This window comes from Ovis aries, chromosome 25 (assembly GCF_016772045.2).
Source record: "Ovis aries strain OAR_USU_Benz2616 breed Rambouillet chromosome 25, ARS-UI_Ramb_v3.0, whole genome shotgun sequence".
Lineage (NCBI taxonomy): Eukaryota > Metazoa > Chordata > Mammalia > Artiodactyla > Bovidae > Ovis > Ovis aries.
In genome coordinates, this window is record NC_056078.1 from 30084385 (window position 1) to 30107665 (window position 23281).

The window sequence follows — 23281 nt, forward strand, 5'->3', positions numbered from 1 at the left end:
CCATTTGCTGATGGGTTTTAAATATAGAGAATGTATTCTCTATAAATACAGAGAATCGGTTGTCTCTCATTTTAAAAGTTTAGTCAATTTACATTTTTTAACTAGAAAATAGTTTTAAAAATACCAAAAAAAGGAAAACCAGATATCTCTACTCCCACAATTCAATATTGTCAAATTTTAACACTTTGCCATATTTGATTTCTGTTTTTTTTTTCTAAAGAAATAAAACATTATGACGAAACTGAGAAAAAACAAAAGATATGTAATGTATCTAATATACTCAGCATAGTACCTGGCATACACAAAGCATTCAGTACTTGTCAACAAATTGTAAAAGCTTTTTATTTTGGAATAATTTTAGATGTACAGAAGTTATAAAGATAGCAGGGACATTTCTTAGCTACCCTTCAAGCAGCTTCCTCTAATGTTAACTTCTTATATAACCACAGTCCAAGTTCATGGTCTTAACAACGTCTCACTTCTTTCACAAGCCTGCTCCATAGAACAGGAGGAGCAGACGCTTCATTGCAGACTTCCTGGGCCAAGTGTGGCAGCAGGAAGGCTTTCTGGTGGAGGTGCCAGTCTGGAGCTCAACCTCTATTTCCTCGGGTGCTCTGGGGCATGTTTGGCTTTCCCTGCCTTCTTCACCCCATAGCCCCAGAATCTGAGTCCAACCCTTAGAGCCCCAAGAAGGTAACCTGCTGAAACAAACGCCCCAGGCCCAGGGTACGGCTCTGTTCCAGATTCAAGGTGCTCCACCCAGCCAGCAAGGGCCAGCTGCCCACAGTTATAGAGCCGGATGTTGATTTAGAGACTAGTTTCTGGAGCCACTATTTTGGATCCTGCTGACCATGCATGAGCAGGAAATAGCAACAAGGGCTGAGCTGTCAGGCAGAGCAAGGGGATCCAAGGGAATTGGGGGTGGGCAGGCTGGGCTATGGGGCAAGGATTAGCTTTGTCTGCTCTGGAGAATTATAGGCCTCACTAACCCAAGGGAAAAGCTGAGAAATTCTCCATCCTGCCTGGTTGGGCACAGACTTCCTCTGGGACATGTGTTTACCTTTTGGAAGAGGCCCAGAGAGCACCTGAGGCAGCCAGCTGGGACTAGGAACAAGTGCTGCAGGGAGGAGAATGGGGAGCTGCTGGGCAGCACCAGTCCTTCGTGGCCAGAACCCAGAGATCCTGGATCCAGCAGGCAACATCCAGCCTCATTTTAGCTTCTCTGAGCCTAAGTTTGTTCATCTGTAAAATGGGGATATTAAGTCTCTATGACCCAGAGAGGGCGGTACACGTTTGTATGGTTTATAAATCGCAGGGGATCCTAAAGCACATCCTGTGCTCAGCTCCCTGAGTTGAACACCATGACTTGGAACTAGGTCTGCTGCTTTGGTCAGAGGTGACCCTTTTTTTTTGATTTGCAACAAAGGAGAAGGACTTGCCCTCTGGAAATAGAGCAGACGGTAGAGAAGGATATAGACTGCTTAAGCCCCCGGGAGAGGGTAGGGCTGTCCCCAGAAAGCCTTGGCAGGGGAGCAAAGAGAGAGGGCAGAGGTGGCCCAAGGAGACGAGATGAGCTGGGAAGAGGGTGTCAGGGTGACCAAATGGTGAGATGCCATAGCAGGTGGAGCTGGGAGGAGAGGAGGTCCCCTACGGAGCCAGGCCCAGTCCTGGGGCCAGGTGGGGATCCACTCCCCCTGGAGGCCCCCATAGAGAGGGCACAGTAACACACAACTCTCCCTGAAGGTAGGGTTACAGCCAGGGAGGGTAGGAGTCTTGGATTCCTTGAGCCCAGAGAAAGCCTGGTGAGAGACTGCCAGCTGGAAAAGAATCACAGAGCCCCAGGCACTTACAATTCAGATGACAGGTGATACACAGGGATGGATGGACATTTTGGTAGCTTGAGGAAGAGCACTTCACTGAGGCTTGCAGGGTCCAGGGGGCTCCCCAGAAGTGACATCTAAACTGAGACATCTCAAAGAGACCCCAGTGAAAATGTGTGAGGATGTGCATTCAGGCTGTATAACCTGAAGCATGTATAAAGCACCAAGAGGCAAGAGAGTGGAACATTTCTGGAAAGTGCAGGTAGATTTAGCATTTCTTAATTACACGGCATGTATGGGAACAGAATTAGAAGAGAAATGTCTGGAGACGTGAGAAGTTCTCAGAAAATGAAGAATCTTTATACTTTGTCAAGCTGTCTCTGGGGGGCTGTAAGTGTTAGCGTGATATGATCAGATTTTCATTTTAGTAAGATGTCTGGGACCTGCATGGAGACTGGGAGGGGCAAGGCTAGAGGCAGAGAGACCATCGGGCTGAGCAGGAAGCCAGGTGAGAGGTGAGGTGGCTTGAATTTGGGTAGTCGGCAAAGATGAAGCTAAGTGAGCAGATCCGAGCTCGCTTTAGGAGATAGAGTTGGTAGGCCAACCGAAAGAAAGGCAGGAGCCCAGGGTGACACCTACCACTGGCTTGGGCGATAATGCCTGTCAGAACCCTTCACTAAAATGGGAACCAGGAAGAGGAATTGGTCCGGTGGAAGGTGATGAACAGTTCAGTTTGAAATTCAAGTGTATTCAAATGAAGGTGGCCAGTAGTATACTGAGGTTTTCAAGCTCAAAATAGAAAATTCAGCCGCTATAGGGGTCTGAGAGTCGTCAGCCTAGAGATGTAAACTGAGGCTGTGGGAGCAAGAGGACCTCCCCTTCCCCCGAGGAGTGAGAACACAAGAGGGAGAGAAGACGCAGAGGCCAGAAATCTCAAGAGACCTTGACATTCAGCAAGGGTCAGCTGGAGGAGGCAAGGGCTACATAGGAACCGGCAGAGAGGTAAAAGGAAAGCCAGCCCATCTAATCCTCATAAATACCTCACATACAGGTGAGGAACTGGGGGCTTTCTGCACTGTAAGAAGTAAGAAGTAAGAAACTCAAAGCCAGTGTTGCCCTATCATAACCATCCTTGACCAAGAATTTTGCCGTGTCTCCTACCCTCTTGTTTAATGCCTCTGTTAGGTTTCTGTGATTTCAGTCCGTGCTTTTGAAAGCAGACTGAAGATGAAAAGACTGACTAGATTCAGGAGATACCAGCATGTTTGTGCACAGCACGTTTTGACAGTCGGTTTTGATACAGGGCAGGCATGTGAAGGATGGTGATGCCTCAAACTTTGGTCTTTATTCAGACAGTGGACTCAGACTCTGTCTCTAGACTGCCATCATAGGTTGTCTAGCCTTCTGGAACCTCCTGACCATCCTAGGAGTGAGCCACTGCCCCACAAACCACCAGAAGATGAACCTTCACCAGCAGATGAACTCACCAGAAGAGGAAGTCTTTATTATGATGAACCTTTTATTATAGAGACAGACTGAACTCTCTTTTGCATAAAGAATCTTTGGATTGGGTCAGGGAAAATCCACCTGCTAAAGGTCACCACCAGCTCTCCCTGCCTCTGCCTCAGCTAAGCCCCCACTTGCCATTTACATCTCAAGGTCACCGGAAAAAAGGCCTCCAGGTGCAGGCTGGTTAGGTGGGCCATGCCGGCCAGAGGGTCAGGATTCCTGGCTGCCCACCAGGTCAGAGCCGCCCCGTCTCCCGCCCCAGTCGGTTGTCCAGGACCTGGAGCTGCCGGAGGAAGCCCGAGTTGGGGCAGATATCGCGGCGGGCCTGCACTGTCTGGATGGCCTCCACCAGCGTCATGTTCTCGCAGATCATGAGGAAGGCCAGGACAACTGTGGCAGAGCGGCTCACCCCCATGGCACAGTGTACCAGCACGCGGCCTGTGGGGAGACCCAGCCGAGCATCAGGCACCCGTCCTTGAGGGAGTCAGAGATGCTTCTGCCCAGCTGTCACAGCATCCCGGGATACTGACACTGTCCTCACTGCTGAGGTCCGAGAGGAAAGGGGCTCGCTCAAGGTCACATAGCATGTTAGTGGCAGGGCTCAGGGCAGCAGCTGGGATCCCCTTCTCCTGGTCCAGGGCGCTTCCTTTGCAACAAGCATCCTTCGCAACTCCAGCATGGTGAGGGTCAGTACTCCTGCAGTCCCCTGGGTTTGCATCAGATTGCACAGGTGTCCACCCACCTCCCTATCCTCTATCCTGCCCTCTCCCCTGCCCCTGCAGCTCCACACCAAGGCCTCAGCTTAGAGGAACCACTCCAGAGCCCTTGCTAGGTCTTGGACCTTCTGCCAATGCCTGGCCTCTTACTGAGGGATATGGTTACCCTGATGACCACACTGGACCTTAGTTATATCTATGATTGTTAGTTTCAAGGGTGAGATTCCCCCCTAAAGGGACTGCTCACTAAATGCTAGTAGTGAGCCCCCTGGGGTGGGAGGGTTGCTAAAGGACCCCACCATCCACATATTGGAAAAGTAGATAACCCCAGATCCCGCCTGCACCCCTCTCCATTCCCTCTCTTTCCCCAGCAGCTGACCTTGGGGAACACTGAGGGCACTTCGGATGTATCGAGCAACAGGCAGAAAGTAGACACTGAGGTCAAAGAAGGGGTTGTCATCAGCCTCGATGCCATAGTACTCCAAGGGCATTCCGCGGTAGAACTTGGCACCTGTGTCCACCTGAAACTTGCCTGCGGCGACATTCACAACATGGGTGATGCCCAGCTGGGTCAACTTGTTCTTGTCCCGGGCCGCGTACCTGGAGGGGCACAGGAGGAGGTGGGGTAGAGCTCACTGAGTCTGCCCCGGCTGCGCTGGAATTCACCCCTTGGCAGCCTCTGCTGACCTCTTCCGAGGGTAGAGCCTGGAATCAGTGAACTGGTCTGGGTGAAGGGGCTCCATTTCACTCGGGCCAACTTTTCTGGAGGGCAATTCAGCCACATGCATTAGAAGCCTCAAAAACATACACTTGCCCCAGCCTCCTAGGAACTTAAAAGAATTCCAAATGTACTCACAGACAAATGTAAACTGTATCTAGTGATATTTAAGATAGAGAAAAAGTGGGGGGTGGGGAGAATCACTAAATAGACTATAAGAGGAGAGTGAGTGACTATTGACACAGCTGAATGAAACACTGCGCAACCACTAAAATGTGGCAGATAGATGCAGGTGAATAAGAAAAGGTGTTGGTACTATATTGAGAACCTATGAAAAGAACAGGATAACAAAACAGAATGTCGTTTAAAAGTGCTTTTAAAGTATGTTGTGCAGCGCCATTTAAAAAGTTTCCTATATAAAGCAGATTACAAAATGAGCTTATAAAGTGATACCATTTTTGTAAAAAAAAAAAAAAGGAACTGTGAAAAAGCATTTATGTATGTATGTATGTATGCTTTTTTTTTTGAGTCAACAAGGATTTTACAACTGGTTATCTGTGCGTGTAGGGGAGATACATATTTGCCATATTGTTAATAAGATATTGATCTATATTTTCTAAATATAAAAGAAAACTTACAACATCCACATATATTCATCCATATGTTCTAAGTTTGAAGACAACCTTTAGGGAAAATGAATCATATTGCACTCTCTCTATATATATATCCTAGAGAAACGTGTGTGGTTCCCAGGGTACATGTACTAGAATGCTTTTAGAATTTCTGTTTATAATAGCCCCAAAGTGGGAAAATTCAAACAGAATAGATAAACTGTGATATTTACATGCAAATGAGTAATATATAGCAATGAACTGTTTGCTGCATATATTGCTGGCATCTCCCAGTTTTGAGCAAATGACGCCAGGTACAATACACAACATGACTCTATTCCTATCACTTTAAAAGGCAGGCAAAACTAACCCAAATAGTGAAACTGTAAAGAAAAGCAAGGAAATAACTATTTTAGTACTCAGTGGTTATCTACAGGGGAAAAGGTTATGCTGAGAAGGGTTCAGTGGAGGCTTCTGGGGCACAAGTAATGTCTTATTTCTTGACCTGGGGGGTGAAACTGAGGCTTTGTGTACTTTCTTGGATATGTTCTAGTTCCACAAAGTACTAACAGTGTAAAAGGAAATAAATACGTGAGAAGAGATGGTCGGAGGCAAAGAGGGTGCCACTCTGCTCCTCACAGGCTTTGGGCGCGGGTCCCCTTCTGCTCCTCCCAACCCCCATCGTGGCTCGTACTTACGCATCTCCCAGGAAGAGGTTTGGCCAGACTTCATTGACGTGGTTCAACATGGCCGCCCGACGGACCCACAGTAAGCGCTGCAGCGAGGCCAGCGTGGGTGGCTGGTAGGGGGACACCCGGACTGACCCATGGATCTTGGGCCTCCGGAGGTCCTGCTTCTGCAGCGAGTCCATCCTAGAACAGAGTGGACACTGCAGTGGCAAGCGGCAGGCTCCCCACAGGTGGGTCCAGCTGACATGGAGGCCCAGGCATGGTACATTGCCCAGGCGCCACTGGGATGCTTCAGAAGGGCCTCAGTTATTTCAGATGAGGTTATTAACCAGCTTGACTGGGACTGAGGCCTAGACCTTTTCTGCAGGAAACCAGGAGCCAACCCCTTGTCACCACTGTGGAGCCAGGAAGCCCTCTCCCCTACCCTCTCCAGAGGCCCCTGGTGTTGGAAACTTTGTGCAAGGGGCCCTCAAAGCTCCCTGTTGGTAGCAACTAGTCCAGTGCAACCCCACCCCTCATGTCTCTGGCTACTTGGTAGTTTGTAAGGATGAGAACTCCAGATGGCTGTGGCCCACAGAAGGCACTTAGACCCCCACAACCGGGCAGCTCATCTCAAGCCCTGCTTCTCTGCTGCTTCTACAGCTGGTCCTCAGGCTCCCATCCCTTCCCGCTGTCAGGTGCCTGAAGGTCAGAGCCCATCTCTGGAGTTGAGGAGCCTGGGCTATGAACTGACCCTTGTTGGCACTTCCCTGCTGAATGCGCTGATGCCTCTTGGGCGCTGGGGCCTCATTCATGGAAAGTCCCTATTTTACATAGGAGGAAGCTGAAGGTCAGAGAGAATAATTGGTTAAGTGATGCCCAGAGTTGTATGGTCACTAAGGAGCAAGGCTAGGGTTTCAGTCCCATTCTGTGTGCCTTCAGTTCCATCCCCCAGCCTTCGCAATACCCACTTTGAGGACTCCAGAGTGGTTGCTAACCCATCTTTCTCTACAGGGGAGCCTGCTGTGGCTGTTCCATGTCTGCCTATAGGCCCTGGGATTTTCCTCCTTACCCCTGTGACTCAGGCCAGTGATGCAGGTCAGGCCTCACCGCGGTGGGATGGCTCGTGTCAGGAGTCAGCTGGCTGAGGGAATCCGAGACCCTGCAGAGCTGCGATGTCAGTGGCACCAGAACCTGGGTCTGGTGCTGGGCTGGGAAGGAGTGCCCCTCTTGGCTAACTGGCCTTGGCCCCTTCAACCAGTAACTAGGGAAGGTACAAACTGGGAAGAACTTCTTTGTTCTGTGGTAGGCGGTGCCAGGACCAGGAAGAGAAATGGGCACCCAGGAGGCCACCGGCTTGGTCAGGCTCACCCAGCGGGCAGTGGGAGGGCAGGGAGGAAGCGAAGACCCGGCTTTCCCTTTCATCCCCCACTGTGACCTCTCAGGGCAGGCTGAGTGGCCTGCCACCTACCTACGGCATGGTCTGGGGCCAGGAGTTGGGGAGTGGGTGCAGGGACAGGACCCGGCACGTGAGCAGAACGAGGCTGGGGCAGGTTCCGCCTGGAACACAAACGCTGTGAAGCGGCTAGAATTCCAGGTCCTTCCCTTGGAACCGGTGGGGGTGGGGCCTGAGAGCAGACGCAGGCCCCCTGCAGACTGAAGTGCAGTCCTTCCACACCTCTGGACCCCTCTCTGCTTGGTGTCTCTTTGGGGTTAAAGGCTCTTGGCCCTGGAACTCCCCAGGGAGATGGGAGGCTACGTGAAGTGGTGGGAAAAGAACTTTAGAAAGAGCGCAGAGAGCCTAACCACAGCTCATTCTGAGGTCAAGAGCAAGTCTTAGCTCCTGTCTGGGCCATGATTTCTCTTCTTTATCTTAAAGATACTGGCCTTGCCTGCTTTAAGAAGTGTCTGGAAGGTCTGATCTGAGAATGAGAGAGGAGTGGCTGGGTTTGCAGAAACTACAGGGAAGAGTGAAGTGTATATTGCTGGAGTGCGGAGAGGTCGACAGCCACACGGGTCTGGAGCTGCCAGCTGGGGCTGCAGAAGTCCCAGGTTGGGGGAGATGGGGCTTAGGGAAGCCTTGTGGGCGCAGCTGCAGGCCTCTGAGCTTGGTGCGGGGTAAGGCCGCCACCCAGTGTCCAGTGGGTGTCTTGCAGCTCAGCTGTGCCTGGGACCGGCAAACTCCTGTTGAGACAGAGCTTGTCCCTGATCCTCCTGGAGGCTCCTGGGAGATGGAGGAGCCAGCAGAGGGGTCGGGAATGAGAGCTGCTAGGCCACAGCCCAGCCTAAGTCTCCTCAGGGCCTAGGCCCAGGTCTGGAGAAGGGGGCCTTTTCCTTGAACTTAGGAGTACTTGTTGTTAGGCCTCACCTTGGACCTCATACTCGATACTCATGGATGTACCCCCTACGTGTCTGCTCTATCCTGTGAGGGCCCAGCCCCCACCCAGCGACTCATCCTTAGAGCTCTGGGCACATCCACAGAAGGGAAGTTGGTAGCTGCAGCAGCCCCTGGTTTCTGCCATCCCCAGATCGAGACTGAGAGTCCTGCCTGACCCCTCCCTCCTCCTGCATCTCTTGGCCATAGCAGGGTGAAACCTGGGCCTGATGTCCAGACAAGATCAGGTGCGTTCAGGGTGACGTGGCTGTAGACACGGGCCACACATCCAGCAGGGATAGGCTTTGTCTGGCTCTGCACCCTGCTCCCTCTGGTGCCCCTTCTGCCTCCTTCCTGAGTCTCCCCCTAAGCTGAGCAGCTGCCCCTGTGGGCGGTGCTCTTTCCTCTCTTGAGTTGCTGCTGTTTACAAGTTCAGACACCTGTTTTCTGCCTTTGTGCCTCTCGTACCCTCTATGTTGTTGTCGCCAGTGCCTCCGTCTCCACCCCACTCACAGGAGCTCACGCTCCCTGACAGACCCCCAGCACACTACCCCACATGCCACAGCCTCAGACCAAGGCTCAGGCCTCCGCAGGGCAGGGGAGCAGCTGTCTGCCATCCACCCCCTCCTGGTCTTCCCTCCTGCTCACTCTCTCCTCCTCCTCCAGGCAGACCACATGGGACTGTGGCCACAGGAGAGGTGGGGCCGGAGAGCTCAGGGCAGGACAAGTGAAGAGTCTGGCGAAAGAAGCTTTGGGGAGGGTGGCAGGCAGGCGGCCAGTGGGGAGCTGCCTGTGACCCTGCGCCCTGCGTGCTGGTCTTGGAGGAGGGCAGGCCTGGGCCAAGTTCTCAGGTCTGGAGCTGGGATCTGTGTGGTCTTCTCTGAGCCAGCTTTCTCAGTGGAGCTGCTGTGAGAATGCCATGTTTAGGGCACCTCCCCCAGTGTCCGCCTCCTGGTAGATGCCCAATAAATGGTGCATCTTACTCTTATTATCATCGCGCTTACCCTTTGAAGCCTCAGCCATATCCCATGGGACAGTGAGGCTTGGTCTCTATCTCTTTGTGTTCCTTAATTTGTCTTTCTCTGTCCAGTAATGGTTATTATATTTACCACAAACTAAGGATATGCTTTGCATCAGACAGAGCTAAAGACTTAAATTTTTCTCACTGAATTCTCACAGCACTCTTATGAGGCAGATAACATTTACCATCCCCATTTTTACAGATGAGGAAACTAAGGCTCAGAAAGACTAAGCTCTACGCCCAAGGTCACACAGCCAATAAGCACAGGAGCCAGGATTCAAGCCCAGGTTGATCTGATTAGCAGGCTTCATCTGGGCCTCTATCTCCGACCCAGTCTCTCCGCTAATCCAGTGCAGCTGCCTTCCCACCCCCAACATGCACAGGCACAGGTGTCCTGGCCCTCTTTACCCAGCATGCTCTGCAGCCCCCAGAGTAGGGGCACTCACCCACCTGTGGGGGTATTTGGCCCAGGCTGTGGTCTTCTCTGACGGGCACTTTTTGCTCCCAGCTTTCAGACGCCCGTCTCTGCACACTTGATGCTGTTTCTATTTTTTGATTGGAGTTTAATTATAAAGCATGATGTGCTGCTCCCCTCCTCTGGCCTCCCCCTGCCACTCCCAACTCCCCCACGGGTCCCCTGGCACGGTCAGTGCCAAGCCCAGCCAGGCACCTGGCCCCGCTGGGAGCAGAGGCAGTCCAGCAAGGGGGTCTGCCTGTGTCGTGTGTGGACGTGGATATGGATTGTGGGGCAGGAGGAAGGGAGACGGAATAAGCCATTTGGGAAGGTCTGTTGGGTCTTCATGGGGAGCACGTGGAGTATGGGCAGCAAGTTAAAGCGAGAAGGCGTCTCCATGGGGGAGAGTGGGGAAGAGAACAGCCAAATCACGTCCCAGCTGGCGGCACTGACACCAGAACCCAGGCCCAGGGGCCCCTCGCTGGGAGCCAAAGGTTATAGGACTGGCCCCGGACTAAGATCCAGATCAGGCTGAGGGAAATGTGGGCAGAAAGACAGACAAAGATGTAAGTGGCGTTCAGAGCAGGTCTTTGGAACAGGCCCGGCCTACAGTCAGAAACCGTGCTTCTGGAAACCAGCCTGTTCTCTGCGAACCTCTTCCCTCCCCCAGAAGACATTCCTGGAGCAGACCTCACCGTTCTGTTAAAGTCCCTTCCAAGGCTGACGGCTCAGTTAGAGACCTTGGATTTAGGTCTGTTAAGAATTCTCACTCTTCAGAGACCCTCCTCATATACCCATGCTTCAGTACTCTTCTCTACTCACACCCCCAGATGACCGCCACACAGATGATTACCTACAGCCACGCCGCTTCTGGGTCTCTGAAGCCGGAGCTCCAGCAAGCTGGGCTCAGCCCTTACTGTGGCTCCTTGAGCCCTGGCGAGGGCTGATGGAGGCAGCTGTGGCCACAGGCTATCAGGAGCACTTAGAACACCCCTCCCACTCCCATGTCCCCCTACTCCTAGGGGAACTTAAAGCCCCTGGGAGAGGAGTCCTCAGGGCCTGGCTGAGAGGGCAGTCCCTTCCCACCTGTGAGCACTGGAGGCCATGGCTGAGAGGGAGTACAGGCAGCAGGATGAAGTGGATGGAGCTGCAGGCTCGAGGGTGGGCCCCGCACTGGGCTCTTACCATCTTCTGGGTATCCACCTGGGCCACAACCTCCAGCAGTACCAGCAGGGCCAGGGCAAAATGGCAGAGCCCCATAGCAGGGAGTAAGGCCCAGTTCTGGGGGAGAAATGAACTCCATGTTACAGGCAGGTAAACCGAGGCTCAAAAAAAAAAACAACCAAAAAAAAAACAACTGAGGCTCAGATTGGCTGGGACTCACCACGGCAGGGACAAGAGCTGCCAGCTAAACCTGCTCTGCCTTGAGCCTCTGTGTAAGATCAAGTGGGTTATGGGTGCCAAAAGAGATAAAGAGGCAAGTTTGAGGCCCAAGGCTCTTGAAGAGAGATGACATCTCCCCAAAGCCCCCTCACCTCTGAGTCCTCAGCCCTAGGACTACTGTGTACAGTCACACAGGTTGCTCACTGCACAACTCTTGGGGGCCCCAGCTTCACAGACTATTTTGTGGATGTAGCCCCAGGAATTGTTTAAGGCTATAGCCCAACTGACTCCCCCAAAGCCAGCTGCCTGAAAAGAAGAATGCAGAGGCCTGAGGTGAGAGGATTTAAGGCCCCAGGCTGAGGAAGCGGGATGGTTGGGCATGATCAGAGATGTGCTGTTCCCACAGTTCCCAAAGCCTGCCTAGAGGAATGAGCAAGGTGGGAAGATGCTCTTCCCATCCCCCTCTCGGCTGCCACACCTGCAGAACCCCCACAACAGTTTCCCCCCCAGCCTCGCCTCGGGCCTAATCCCAACCCCAGCTATAATGCCTATTTTCTTTCATGGCATTCACCCTCAAACTAACCGAGACCTCCTTCCTGCCCCCATTCCCAACCCCAAGATGCTCATCCTCCTAACAGCACATGGGAAAGGGTTGATATTGCTCACGTGCTCCCCCTTGGCCAGGCTGGTTATGCATTCAGAGACAAAAGCAGCTCTTACGGGTGGTGGGCAGGGGGAGATTCGTTCATGCCCCAGGGAGGCTCTGGCAGGAGGAGAAAGCTGCTACTCTCCTAACTCCCAGAAGAGCCCAGGACAGTGTCCCACTTCCAGCTGGCAGCCCTTCTGAGCCAGTGGGTGGTGGGGCACAGCCAAATTCAGGGTGAGGAGAGGTGAAGGAAGGAACAGTATGGGTAGCAGGAGCTGGAGGTGGGATGGGGGAAATGGAGAGCATCTCTGGAGGCTTAACCTTCCCTCAGATGGCCCTCAGTGGGGATGGAATATAAGGAAAATGAGCTGTTGGAGCCAGACAGGGACAGCCCCAACATGGGCATGGTGGGAGAAGATGGGCAGTGGGCACTCCACAGCTGCCTCACAATCTGGAGCCCCCACAGCCTCTCTACCCTCAGGAAGAGACACCCCTGCCTCCTCTCAGTTGAGCAGGAAGAAAACACAGAGCTGATGCCAAAGAAATTACAGCAGCACCTTGGCAACCATTTGTGGGCTGGGAGCCTGAGATGCACCATTGCTGTGGGGGAGCCAAGCTCCTTCTGCTGGGCAGCTGGGGAGACTGGGGCCTCTAGCAGGAGGGAGGTGGCTTGGGCAGAGGAGATACTGGGGATCTGTCTCTTTCATGCAGCCTAAGGACTGAGGGCTTGTGCTCCAGATGCACTGAATATGGAATAGGAGGAGGCAGAAGGTAAATGGATAGACTTCAGGAAGGCTTTATGTCCTTTGGGGACCACAGAATCAGAGACGGAGGGAGGTTAGGGAGGGTCCTTCTGGAGATCTCTGAGATCACATTGGGTGGGGTGTGACGGTAGAGAGTGGGGTGCTGAGTCCAAGGCAAAGAACTGAAGGGCGTGGCGATGGGAGAACTTTGTATCAAGCAGGGCTTGTGTGAGGAGGTGGTGGCCAGTGGCAGGAGCACCTGTTCTCTTTCTCCATTGTGGGGATGGATGCGCGGGGCTGACGTGATTATTAACTAAACTTGGAGCAATAACTGCAGCCCCACGCTTCACCAAGGACTAGGATCCAGACCTGAGGGGAGGGTGTGCAGAGGTGTGGGAAGAGCCAGACAGCCCTCAGGTACTGGACTGGCTGTGATCCTGTCTTGGTGGGGTTCAGGTGGGTGAACCCCACAGGCTTTTGGCCAAGGAGGTAGGGCAGGTCAGCACCAGGACCAGTTTGAAAGGCCTTACCTCTTCCATTTTATGCTTCTCACCCCTTTCTTTCCCAGCCTTTCCATCTTCTCTGGCTCTGAAGAATCTGTGAGTGGGCTGGGAGTAGGGGGAGGGACTGACGATCAAGCTGCCTGAGCCAGGCCTAGGATTGGTGAGGGCAGCCCAGTAGCTTGGGGAATGGGCCAAGCCCCTTTCAACCCTCTCTTCCAGCTCCACTCAGCCCTGAAACCCAACCTCTGAACTGCTCTCATTCATGTCCTCACCCAACCCCTTATTCTAGTTGTACCCTTGCCCTCTGCCCAGCCCTCACCTGACCTTTCACTTGGCACTGCACCCAGCCTCGGCCCCTCACGCCCTGCCCAACCCTCACCTGGCCCCTCAGCTCCGGCCTGCACCCCGCAGCTGCTGGTCCAGCCGGCAGAGCTGGTGAAGGAAACCTCTGTTGGGGAAGACCCATCGGCGCTCCCTCACGGTGATCACCGCCTGGCGCAGGGAGAGCTGCTGGCGCAGCATGAGGTAGGCCAGGACCAGTGTGGCAGAGCGGCTCACCCCGACCACGCAGTGCACCAGGACCTTGGCTGAGGAAGACATCCTGCTGAAAGAGCCTTTCCCACCAGCCAGCCCACCCAGTGGCTGAGGTGGGGACCCAAGTTCCTTCCCTTACTCTGCTTTGGGTGTATTCTGTGACCCTCGGCAAATCACTCAACATGTCTGGGCCTCCATTTCCCGATCTGTCAAGTGGGTACATTAGCACCTCTTATGCCTACCCTTGGGATGGGGTAAACACACCCCAATACGGCTTCTAGGACTCTCTGTGGGCTGGCCTTGCTGACCTTGCAGCTTCACCCCAGGCTGTCCCACCCCAGCTCTCAGCTCTGGAAACACTGGGTAACTTGCAGTCCCTTGAAGCTGTCATGGTCCCTGGCCTCCAGCCTTCCCACATGCTCTTTCAACTACTTGTAAAAGTTTTTCCCTTCTCTCAGTCTGACTAACATCTACTACTCATTTGTCAGGATTCCACTGAGATAAGGCTTCCTGACTACTCATGGTATCATTTGAATCACAAAGCAGCTCATCCTTTTTGCATGGATGCAACAGTGAATACTGTTGTAGAGGGAATTCCCCCCAACTTCCTGATCCTCTGAATCCAGGACCCTGTCCTGTACTCCGATCGCTCTTCACTTTTACCGACTCATCTGAGTAGTGCTCAGATGTAATAACATTTTGAATGTCTTTCCACCAGGGACCCTGCTTTGTTTAAGGCAAGTATCTAGTGTCCCCTTATCTAGCTCCATGCCTGTCACAGAGAAGATAATAAATAGTTGATGAATGAATGGGTGAAGAAAAATGAAGGTCAGGATGCTTTGGATTGAAAAGTGCTATGAGCCACAGTCTTGTCTTTCCCATGACACAGATGAGAAACCGAAGTATAGACACTGGCTGGCAAGCAGCTTCCCCAGGCTCCTTTGTTGCACCCCAGATATTAGAAGATTTTTTTTTTTCCATTTGAAAGTACTTTGGGGCAGAAACCAGACATCTAGATACCAGATGGCAATCTCCCAAGGCTGAGTGATGCAGAGGAAGAACTGTTTTATTGTTTGGGAGACCTGGCTTCCAGCCCCAGGGCTGCTCCTAACTCGGGGCATGACCTTGTACTTCAGGCCTCCCTTTCTCTGTCTGTGGAGCAATGCTACTGGATAAAGTGCTGGGACACTGAGCAGAGGATTTAAAAAACATGATGACTTTTTAAAAACTAGCGGTGGGAGGCCACTGATGTTAAAGGGGAACCTGGACATCCTCCCATGACTGAGCTGGGTGGAATATGGGTTCAGATGTCAGGTCCTACCCCCAGGCGTGCTCAGGGCACGGTGGATGAAGTCAGCTGCAGAAGAGAAGTAGACACTGATGTCGAACTCAGGGAGGTCGTGGGCTGGCACCCCCAGGTAGCTCACACTGCTGCCATAGAAGTCAGCGTTGCCCTGACAGTAGAGGCCCCCGTGGGCGGCATTCAGCACGTGGGTGATGCCCAGCTTCCAGAGCTCAAAGCGGTTATTTGCTGTGGCCCTAGGGAGGGGAGGAAGGGAAGCCATGAGGTCTGGGAAGGAGGCGTTGTCTGGTCCCCTGCCTTAGAGCGATGAATCCATTAGGGTCCAGAAGGAGCCAGAGGAACTTGTGGGGTTCACGGCTCACAGCCTCACCCAGGAGCTTTCTAGTAGGGGAGCTGGTAGTACAGGGATGTAGCTTTAGCTTCTCCGCTTCCTGAGGCAATCCGCCCCTGCCATGCCAGGACAGGAAGGAAAGGATTGCTTCAGCCCTAGGACCCAGCTGCACCTCCCTGCTTGCCCCATGCCCTGCCTCGCACATCCGGCTCTTCCTGGCCACTACCTCATACCTGTTTTTAATCTGCAAATATTTAAAGGTGACACCTTCCTTGATTCACCTCCAGTCAGCCTTCCTCACCCAGTCTGTGTCCAAAGGAAGAAGGCCGGAACCGGAAAGGGGAGCTCTCTGTCCACCCCATCTCTCACCCCAAATCACCACGATTCCCCGTCCTTTGCCCCACCCACCCCACCCCCAAGATCCCACCCCCAAGACCCACCAGTTGTTCCTGATGTGCCAGAAGACTCTGGGAACTTTTGGGAGCTCCCTTCTTTCAGGCAGGCAAAGTCCCTGCTCCCCCTGGTGGCTGCACCTGATCACTGCACTGTTCCTAGCACGAAGGGGTCCTGGAGGAAGTCCCTGGCTTGGGAAACTCAGAGCAGAACCAGTTGCCCTTTCTCTCACCCCAACCCCCCATCTCTGGTAAAGATCCCAAGAACTGTCTCTCCTTGTCCTCACCCCCACGTCCCTTCAGCCAACTACCACTCACGCATCTCCTATGTAAAGGTTGGGCCAAACTTCATCCACGTGGCTGGAAGAAACCTTCCCTGCCCTCAGGAGCTCCTCCAGTTCCAGGACGCTGGGGCAAGGCGTAGCTCCCGCATCTCCCCTCAGCTGTGGGAGCGAGGCTTCCGCCATGGGCCAGCCCACCCACCCCTCTGTCTCCGTGGTCACTCCTCTCTGCCTCTCCAGTGTCATTCCTCCTTCCTAGAGACTGGCAGGGACAGGTGAGACGGCAGCAAGTGACTCAGCAAATTACAGGGGCCTCTAGAGAAAACAGGACATTTTCCTCCCCAAGTCACCCCCTGGCCTGAAACTGCCTGACAATAGAGAATCAGATCTATCTCTGCAAGTCACGTTACCTCTCAGCCTCAGTTTCTTCATCTCTCAAGTAAGAATTATAAGGATTAGCTGAAACAAAAGATACTCTGAGTCTAACACACAGTAGATATTAATAGATTTAGAGTCCTGTATAAGTCTATTTGGTTCTGAGGACTGCGTTAAGGTAGAGATCCAGGTGCAGAGGAGGTGGTTGGCTCCAAGGATGCATGATGGGAAAAGTTCTTCAGGTCTGGGTGGGTCACATACTAAGTGGAAACTGTTTGACTGTTGGAGGAGCTTCTGGATTATGGGACTCAGGGGAAGTTTCCTGAGTTACAGAGTCTGAGAAATGTGGAGGGGAGGCCTGGAGGACCTCATCTAAAGGGTGCCCACAGGGTTTGGGGGGGAAAGTTTGAACAATAGTTCTGTTATGAAGATGGCTGATTTCTCAAAAGAGACGGCTAAAATGGGCCATGTGTACCAGAGAGGCAGAAGGGCGAGATGAATGTTTTCCTCGACCTTCTGAAGAGGCAAGGAAAGGGCTGTCATCAAAAATATTTTTGGGTGGGAGGGAGATTCCTCTGCTTATAAGGGCTTTTGTCCTCACAGCAGAAACAGAGAAAGGTCTGTATTCGTCCTTCTGCCAGAGGTCCTCGTAGGCTGAAGTGAGATGTCTTGCCCACTCTCAGATGCCTTCATGAAGGCTTTGTGGGGGGTGGGGGGGGGATAAGCTGTAGTGGGGAGGCTCCCAGTTGCACCTGGCTTTGAGTCTGGTTTGAGGGTAAAGGCCATACCAGGGCATTCCATGGAAGCAGGTTGCACTCAGTGTCCACCCCAGAATCCCACTCCCATCAGAGCCACTGAAGCCTGCCTTGCACCGCCCGAGGAAGCAAGGTGAAGAGGGGGCTGGAGCCCAGGTCGAAGGCGGTTTTAGAGGTTAAAGCGTCTGCCTGGAATGCGGGACACCTGGGTTCGATCCCTGGGTCGGGAAGATCCCCTGGAGAAGGAAATGGCAACCCACTCCAGTACTCTTGTCTGGAGAATCCCATGGAGGGAGGAGCCTGGTAGGCTACAGTCCGTGGGGTCACAAAGAGTCGGACACGACTGAGCGACTTCACTTCACATGCCACGGCTAGGCCTAAGGTGGGGGCTTCCTTCAGGGTGGGGTGGTACAGTAAAGCGAGAAGAGCATATGTTCTCAAGTTAGACTTAGGTAGGAATACTGGCTTCGGCACATATTAACTGCGGACCTGAGGCAAAGTTGCTTGGCCCTTCTCTGTTGTGATGCCCTGCAGAGGTGGCACAAGGATTAAGAGATATATTTATATGGCATTTGGCATAGGAACAGAGAGTAAAGGGGCAATAAACGGTAATAATGATGACTGGAGGCTGGCTCCCTGCAAAGGAATTAGGGGAAAGTCCCTCTTGCCCCCAATTTACTAATCCCATAGGCCCCGCCCCGCCTGCACTAGCGCGTCATCTCTCATCTCGTTAGCTTTGGACCAAATGCATGCTCTCTTGGGTTTCCTTGCAGCCGTTTCAGATCGCCGTCCTCCCCTCACGCCCATCTTGAACCCCGAGCCTCTTCCGGGTTTTGCCCCACCCCCTAAGGCTCCGCCTCCCATCGATGGGGCCCCGCCTCGCGAAGTATATCCGGTTCGGATTTGAGCAGCTGCCGGCGCGGATGAGACCGCGGTCGGAGCCGGGCCGCAGCGATGCCTGCGCGCAGCCGCCACCGCCCCAGCCTCCACTCCGGCTCGCCTACCCGGGCTCCGCCCCCACCGCTTGAGGCGTCTCTCTCTAGGGAGGCCCGGAGGGCACCGGACTCCGGCAGCGGCTCGGACGCCGACCCGGAGGCGGGTCCGGGGAGCGCGATTCGGAACAAGGAGGTGAGCGGCAGCTGAGGTGGAGGAGAGGGGAGTTCGGGGTGGGCGCATGCAGCACGGGTGAATGGGGGAGTCGGGGATGGAGGCGGGTGGGGGTGCCAGGGACAGAATTCGGAGGGGCCGTGGGAGACGGTTGAGGGAGCGTGGAGAGTCCTTTAGAACGGAATCTGAGGGAAATGGAGGCTGTTGAGCCGAGGCCCTGAGGCGGGTGACGATGGCCCCCGACTAAGGGGTAAGAAGAGGCCGAGGGGCGAGGGAGAGGGTGTGGAGACTGAGGGAGATGTGGCCTTGGAGAGGCAGGGCATGGACGTTTTTGGAAAGCCGGGTGAAAGTGAGGGGAGAAGACCGAAGGGTCCCGCGGGAATGTAGGACCAGGGGGGAGATGCTCTGCGGTTTGGCAGTGGGAAGAGGGCTCAGAGGAGCCGATCCAGGGCCGATGTTCCCACTGGGCGAGAGAGAAGGAACTAGGGTGGGACTGACGAGATTGCTGACCTAAGGGGTTGGTACTAATTAGGGGGAGGATTTAGGTTTGAAGAGGAAGGGGCTGTCAGGTGGCAAGTCGTCTGGCCTTAAAGACCAGAAAGAGATAAATGGGGTCAAGACCGAAGAGGAGCCCTTGGGGGCTCTAATTTAGGGCTTGGGCATTTGCACAGGTGTCTTTCATAGCATGGAAGGTCTCTGGGGTAATATACTTGGATTATGGAGCTTTCTAGTTTGTGGACAGTGAGTCCTTATAAGAATCTGGGGTGAGAAGGGTGTTCTTTAACACTGATTTGCCCAAAGGACTAGAAGTAGTGAAAAGGAAGTGATGTTTGGAAAAGATAGTGAAAGGAGTGGTTCTGAATGTAAAGATAAATCCTTTGAATTTATTCTCACAGTGATAGCGTGTTTCTCTTTATTTGTTTGTATTTTATTTAAATTTGTTTTGTCTTAAATACCTGACAAGTTTAGGTAATCTTTAAAAAAAAATTTAATACTTTACCTTTATTAAAAAAAAAATAAAGTCGAAACGAGTTTGGACACTTAGATTTTTCAGATACTCCGTACTGACTGATTTCACTCTTGATCATTTGAGTTGACATATACTGGTCAGGAGGTAAAAATATGATCATGGCAAATATCTGGGTTAAAAGCATCTGGTTTTATCTACCTAAAAAAGTAGATAAAACTGTGTGAAACCACCACAGTCCAGGAGACTACCAGACCTTTCTCTCTCCCATGACTCCACAATTGGAGTTATCTCTTGAAAACTGGAAGGATACCCTTGACAGATTTGCAGGACCAATACTTTGCAGTTATTGTATAAATAATATTTTTAGTAAAGTTATCTAGAGTAAGAATAGAGGATGCTTGTAGCTGGCAGTTAACAGAACTGGGATAGGTGGGTACACGGATGCCTTTTACTGTATGGAAGATATAGTACCGAAACCATGATTGTGCCAGAAAAATAATTATTACCATATCTATATTTAGTTGAAATAGGTTTTTTTTTTTTTTGTAATTGTTAAATGGCTTGATTTGGTGAAGTGTTTGACTAGCCACATCTCATATGTTGTTTTACAACTTTTTATACAGTTAGAGGTTTACAAAGTTGTTGGCGTTTCAAAACAAAAGTTTTAATCAAGTATTTCTAGTCTAAATGGGTATCTTAACAGTTTAATCTTAATGAGATGATAATTTACTTACTGCAGCTAGTTACTAAATTAGTGTATGTGTATACACTCTATGTCATATCTTCAAATGCCCAGTGGACTGATAATTATTTCTTCAAAGGAGAGATGAATTCTTAGCCTTGCTTTTAGCTATTGTTCAAAATTAGCTCCTTTTTCTTTAAATTAATATAGTTGAGAAAATGTGTATACTGTTGCTTATTTATGTTTGTTTACCCTCACTAAGCTTCCCTGGTGGCTCGGAGGGTAAAGTGTCCGCTTGCAATGGGGGAGACCTGTGTTTGATCCCTGGATCGGGAAGATCCCCTGGAGAAGGAAATAGCAACCCACTCCAATACTCTTACCTGGAAAATCCCATGGACAGAGAAGCCTGGTAGGCTACAGTCTATGGGGTAGCAAAGAGTTGGACACAACTGAGCGACTTCACTTCACTTTACTTCACCCTCACTAAACTGAGATTCTCTAGAGATTTTATCTTCATACTTAGCTCTAAATAAAAGTCTTGGCATGTAAAAATTTGCTGCACTGAACTGAAGTATAAGAACTCTATTAAGATTACATCTTAATGTTAGCGCAGAATTAAAGAAAGGAAGTTTTAGATGAAGTTGTACAGTTAATATATTAACGTGCCTAATAGTTATTTTGTCTTTGTTTAGCCTTGGCAATTTTCACAGCCACTTAGTTGTAAATAAAATCATTTTTATGGTAGAGCAGTTTCTCTTAGGCAAGACAATACGTATTACTCCCCAATAAGTCATTATGATTGCAATGGCAGAACATGCTGATATATTTAGATAATCATTTTTTATTTCAGTAGCATCTTGACCATTGTGCAAAGACTCTTCACATTTCACAATTCCTCATAAGCATTTTTATTTTGTTAATCACTAGATCCTCAGTGATTTTTCAAAACTTTGCCGTAGATGATTTAGAGACATTTTCATGACTTTTCTTATAATTGAAATTTGAACATTGTTTTGGGGAAACTGTTGAATCACAGATGTTCTGGTGAATATTATTATTTTGTCTTGTAACAGCGACCATATTAAGTAGTTATTCTTTCAAAATTCTTACCTCTAGGCCTGATACAATACTATGGTGTTTGTAGGATGTACTTAGCGTGGCGGTTATTCATGACAGTGCTTCTTATTTATGTGTTTGTGCTTCTCTTGGCTTTGAGAAATCAGGAGGTTAACTGAGGCACCCTTTGAGACCATTTCAGTGTTCATATGCTGCCTTTTTCATTGTCTGGTAATTTACCATTTGCAGATGTGGGTACAGATTTATGACATACCTGTACCCTCTCCTCCCATACACGGCACCATCATCAGTGGATCTTAATCTCCCTGACTTCAGGCTTCTATAGTTGAAATGTTTTTTTACTTCACTAAATTTTGCACCCTGTTAGTAATAAAATCACCTCACTGCAGAATGTAACATAATGTAAGTGTATCTTGGCTTTTGCTTAGGATAGTAGAAACTAAGAAAACTTGGTCATAGTAGTTTCAGCATAGAGTTTTACCATTAAATAGTGCTTTATGATATGAACCCTAGAAGAATGTTATGGAGGCAGAAACCTATTTTTATATTTGTCTTGAATATTTATTGTGGGTTTTGTATAGCTTTTGATTTGTGGCTGAGATAAGAGAGGTGGTAATATGTCTATTATCTTGACCCTCTTTCTGTTCTCTTAAAGTTCTTGATAGGTAAGAAATTCTAGTATGGAGTGAGAACCATGAATTTAGGTTCTTCCTGTAAGTTAAACTGTGTTACTGAGTTTCTGGAGATACCTGCAAGCTGGTTTTATTGTGGAACTTTGAGACTAAATTAAATTTATGTCAGTTTCATCAATGTAAATTGGTATGAAAGTCAAAGATTCCCAGAATCATACATTAAATTTTGGAGCCAAATCTATTGTATTTGCACAATATTGTAAGGGAGAGTGAAGTCTTGAGCCAGTTTTTCATTTTCCATGATGCTGATTCGATTTAGAGGTGTAGCACATTTAAAAATGAAGATCTTTACCAGTCTGTCAAACCACTACTAGCCTGCCCAAGTATTATTTTAGTGAGTAGAATAAGAATTTGAATTTCATATACTTATTTACTGGTGTGCTCTGGCCTGCAGCCAGGTTAAGTATTCTTCATCAAACTCACCAGTAAATTTTAGCCGTTGTGTAAAAACTTTCACTATATCTGAGGATGTAACCTACACAGTGTTGTCTGTAAGATTCTTATTCATTGAACTGAGACAGTTCTGACTGTGATATAGAATTAGGTGCAACCTAATAGTGGAAGTCTTAATTTGAATGCAAGTTGGAGTCAGAAAACTTTTGTGTTCTGACAAAAACATGACAACTTTTTTAATAACGGTAGGTAACAGTGCATGGTCTGGGGCTGAAGTACAGCCAAGAGAGTGATAATGTAACTGAAGAGGCAATTTAATGTATTTCAAATGTGCTGCCCCAGATTCTACTGCCTAGGAGTGGGATATGGCAGAAGGGTTAAAAAAAAAATCACTGCTAGTACAGAGTGAAGCAAGTCAGAAAGAGAAAAACATTATCATATATCAACGTGTCTATATGGAATCTGGAAAGATGGCACTGATGAACCTATATGGAGGGCAGCAGTGGAAGCATCAGCATAGTGAACAGACTTGTGGATACAGTGGAGAAAGGAGAGAAATCGGGAGGGTATCACTGAGACATAAATATCACCATATGTAAAATAGATAGCCAGTGGGGATTTGCTGTATGATGCAGAGAGCTCAGATTCAGTGCTCTGTGACACGGTAGGGGGTGAGATGAGGAAAGAGGTTCAAGAGGGAGAGGACATATGTACACCTGTGGCCGATTCATGTTGATGCATGGCAGAAACCAACACAACATTGTAAAGCAATTATCCTCCACCTAATAAATAAATTTTTAAAAATTACTGCTAGTGTTTCAAAAATGGTAGTAAGTGGTTCTGGGTCTTTGAAACAGTTTTGTAATTATAGCAAATTCATAGATACTTAGAAATGGTGCTTACTAAGAAACAAACTATCTTTTGATAACTGTAATGAGAAAATAGTAGTTTTTTGTTTGCTCAGTGAAAAGCTTTTAATTTAGGATTAAAACATTTTAGTGGGATTTTTAAAAAGCTGCACAGTCCCAAATACTATAAACTGAGAGCTAAATGACCAAAGTAAATCTTGTCCTCTTACATTTTGGTTTGCTTTCATAAAATTATTTTTATACTCTGATTTATGGATCTGCACATTGGTATAATTTGTCTCTATTATGCATATTAAGTAAACTTTATTAGATAAAGTTGGATTTAAGCTTATTTTAGTGTGAGTGCAACTGTAA

The 23281-nt window shown here is 50.0% G+C and overlaps 2 protein-coding genes across 15 annotated transcripts in view; one reads left to right on the plus strand and one right to left on the minus strand.

Moving 5' to 3' along the window:
* Window positions 1–317: 317 nt before the first annotated feature.
* Window positions 318–16215, minus strand: DUSP13A (dual specificity phosphatase 13A). 11 transcript variants are annotated; one of them, XM_027962456.3, is made up of 9 exons: window positions 16045–16215; window positions 13546–13753; window positions 13194–13271; window positions 11077–11172; window positions 9888–9982; window positions 7115–7204; window positions 6073–6246; window positions 4425–4645; window positions 318–3767 (listed from the first exon to the last, which is right to left on the minus strand). In XM_027962456.3, exons 1-9 carry the CDS (start codon window positions 16191–16193, stop codon window positions 3565–3567), a joined length of 1314 nt encoding a protein of 437 aa, XP_027818257.2. In that variant the 5' UTR covers window positions 16194–16215; the 3' UTR covers window positions 318–3564. The 11 variants fall into 11 exon arrangements, with proteins under 11 accessions (XP_027818257.2, XP_027818254.2, XP_042096750.1 ...); XM_027962453.3 differs by having other exon boundaries at window positions 10978–11172; XM_042240816.2 differs by lacking the exon at window positions 13194–13271.
* Window positions 16216–16330: 115 nt separating this feature from the next.
* Window positions 16331–23281, plus strand: part of SAMD8 (sterile alpha motif domain containing 8) — a 54074-nt gene continuing 47123 nt past the window's right edge. For 3 of the 4 annotated variants that reach the window (XM_027962450.2, XM_042241190.1, XM_060406707.1), the window contains exon 1: window positions 18054–18265. In XM_027962450.2, the coding sequence (XP_027818251.1) occupies window positions 18092–18265 (174 nt within the window). In that variant the 5' untranslated portion in view covers window positions 18054–18091. Of the gene's footprint in view, window positions 16447–18053; window positions 18266–23281 lie in introns of those variants that run through there. The other variant, XM_060406708.1, reaches the window with a different exon arrangement.

Excerpts from the sequence above, each read along its gene's own strand:
- DUSP13A (XM_027962453.3), bottom strand. The coding sequence starts at position 16,193 with ATGGCGGAAGCCTCGCTCCCACAGCTGAGGGGAGATGCGGGAGCTACG. Across the intron at positions 11,173-13,193 it reads AGAAGCATAAAATGGAAGAG|AACTGGGCCTTACTCCCTGC; the intron begins GTAAGGCCTTTC and ends TTTCTCCCCCAG. Across the intron at positions 3,768-4,424 it reads TGCCCTCAGTGTTCCCCAAG|GCCGCGTGCTGGTACACTGT; the intron begins GTCAGCTGCTGG and ends GTCTCCCCACAG.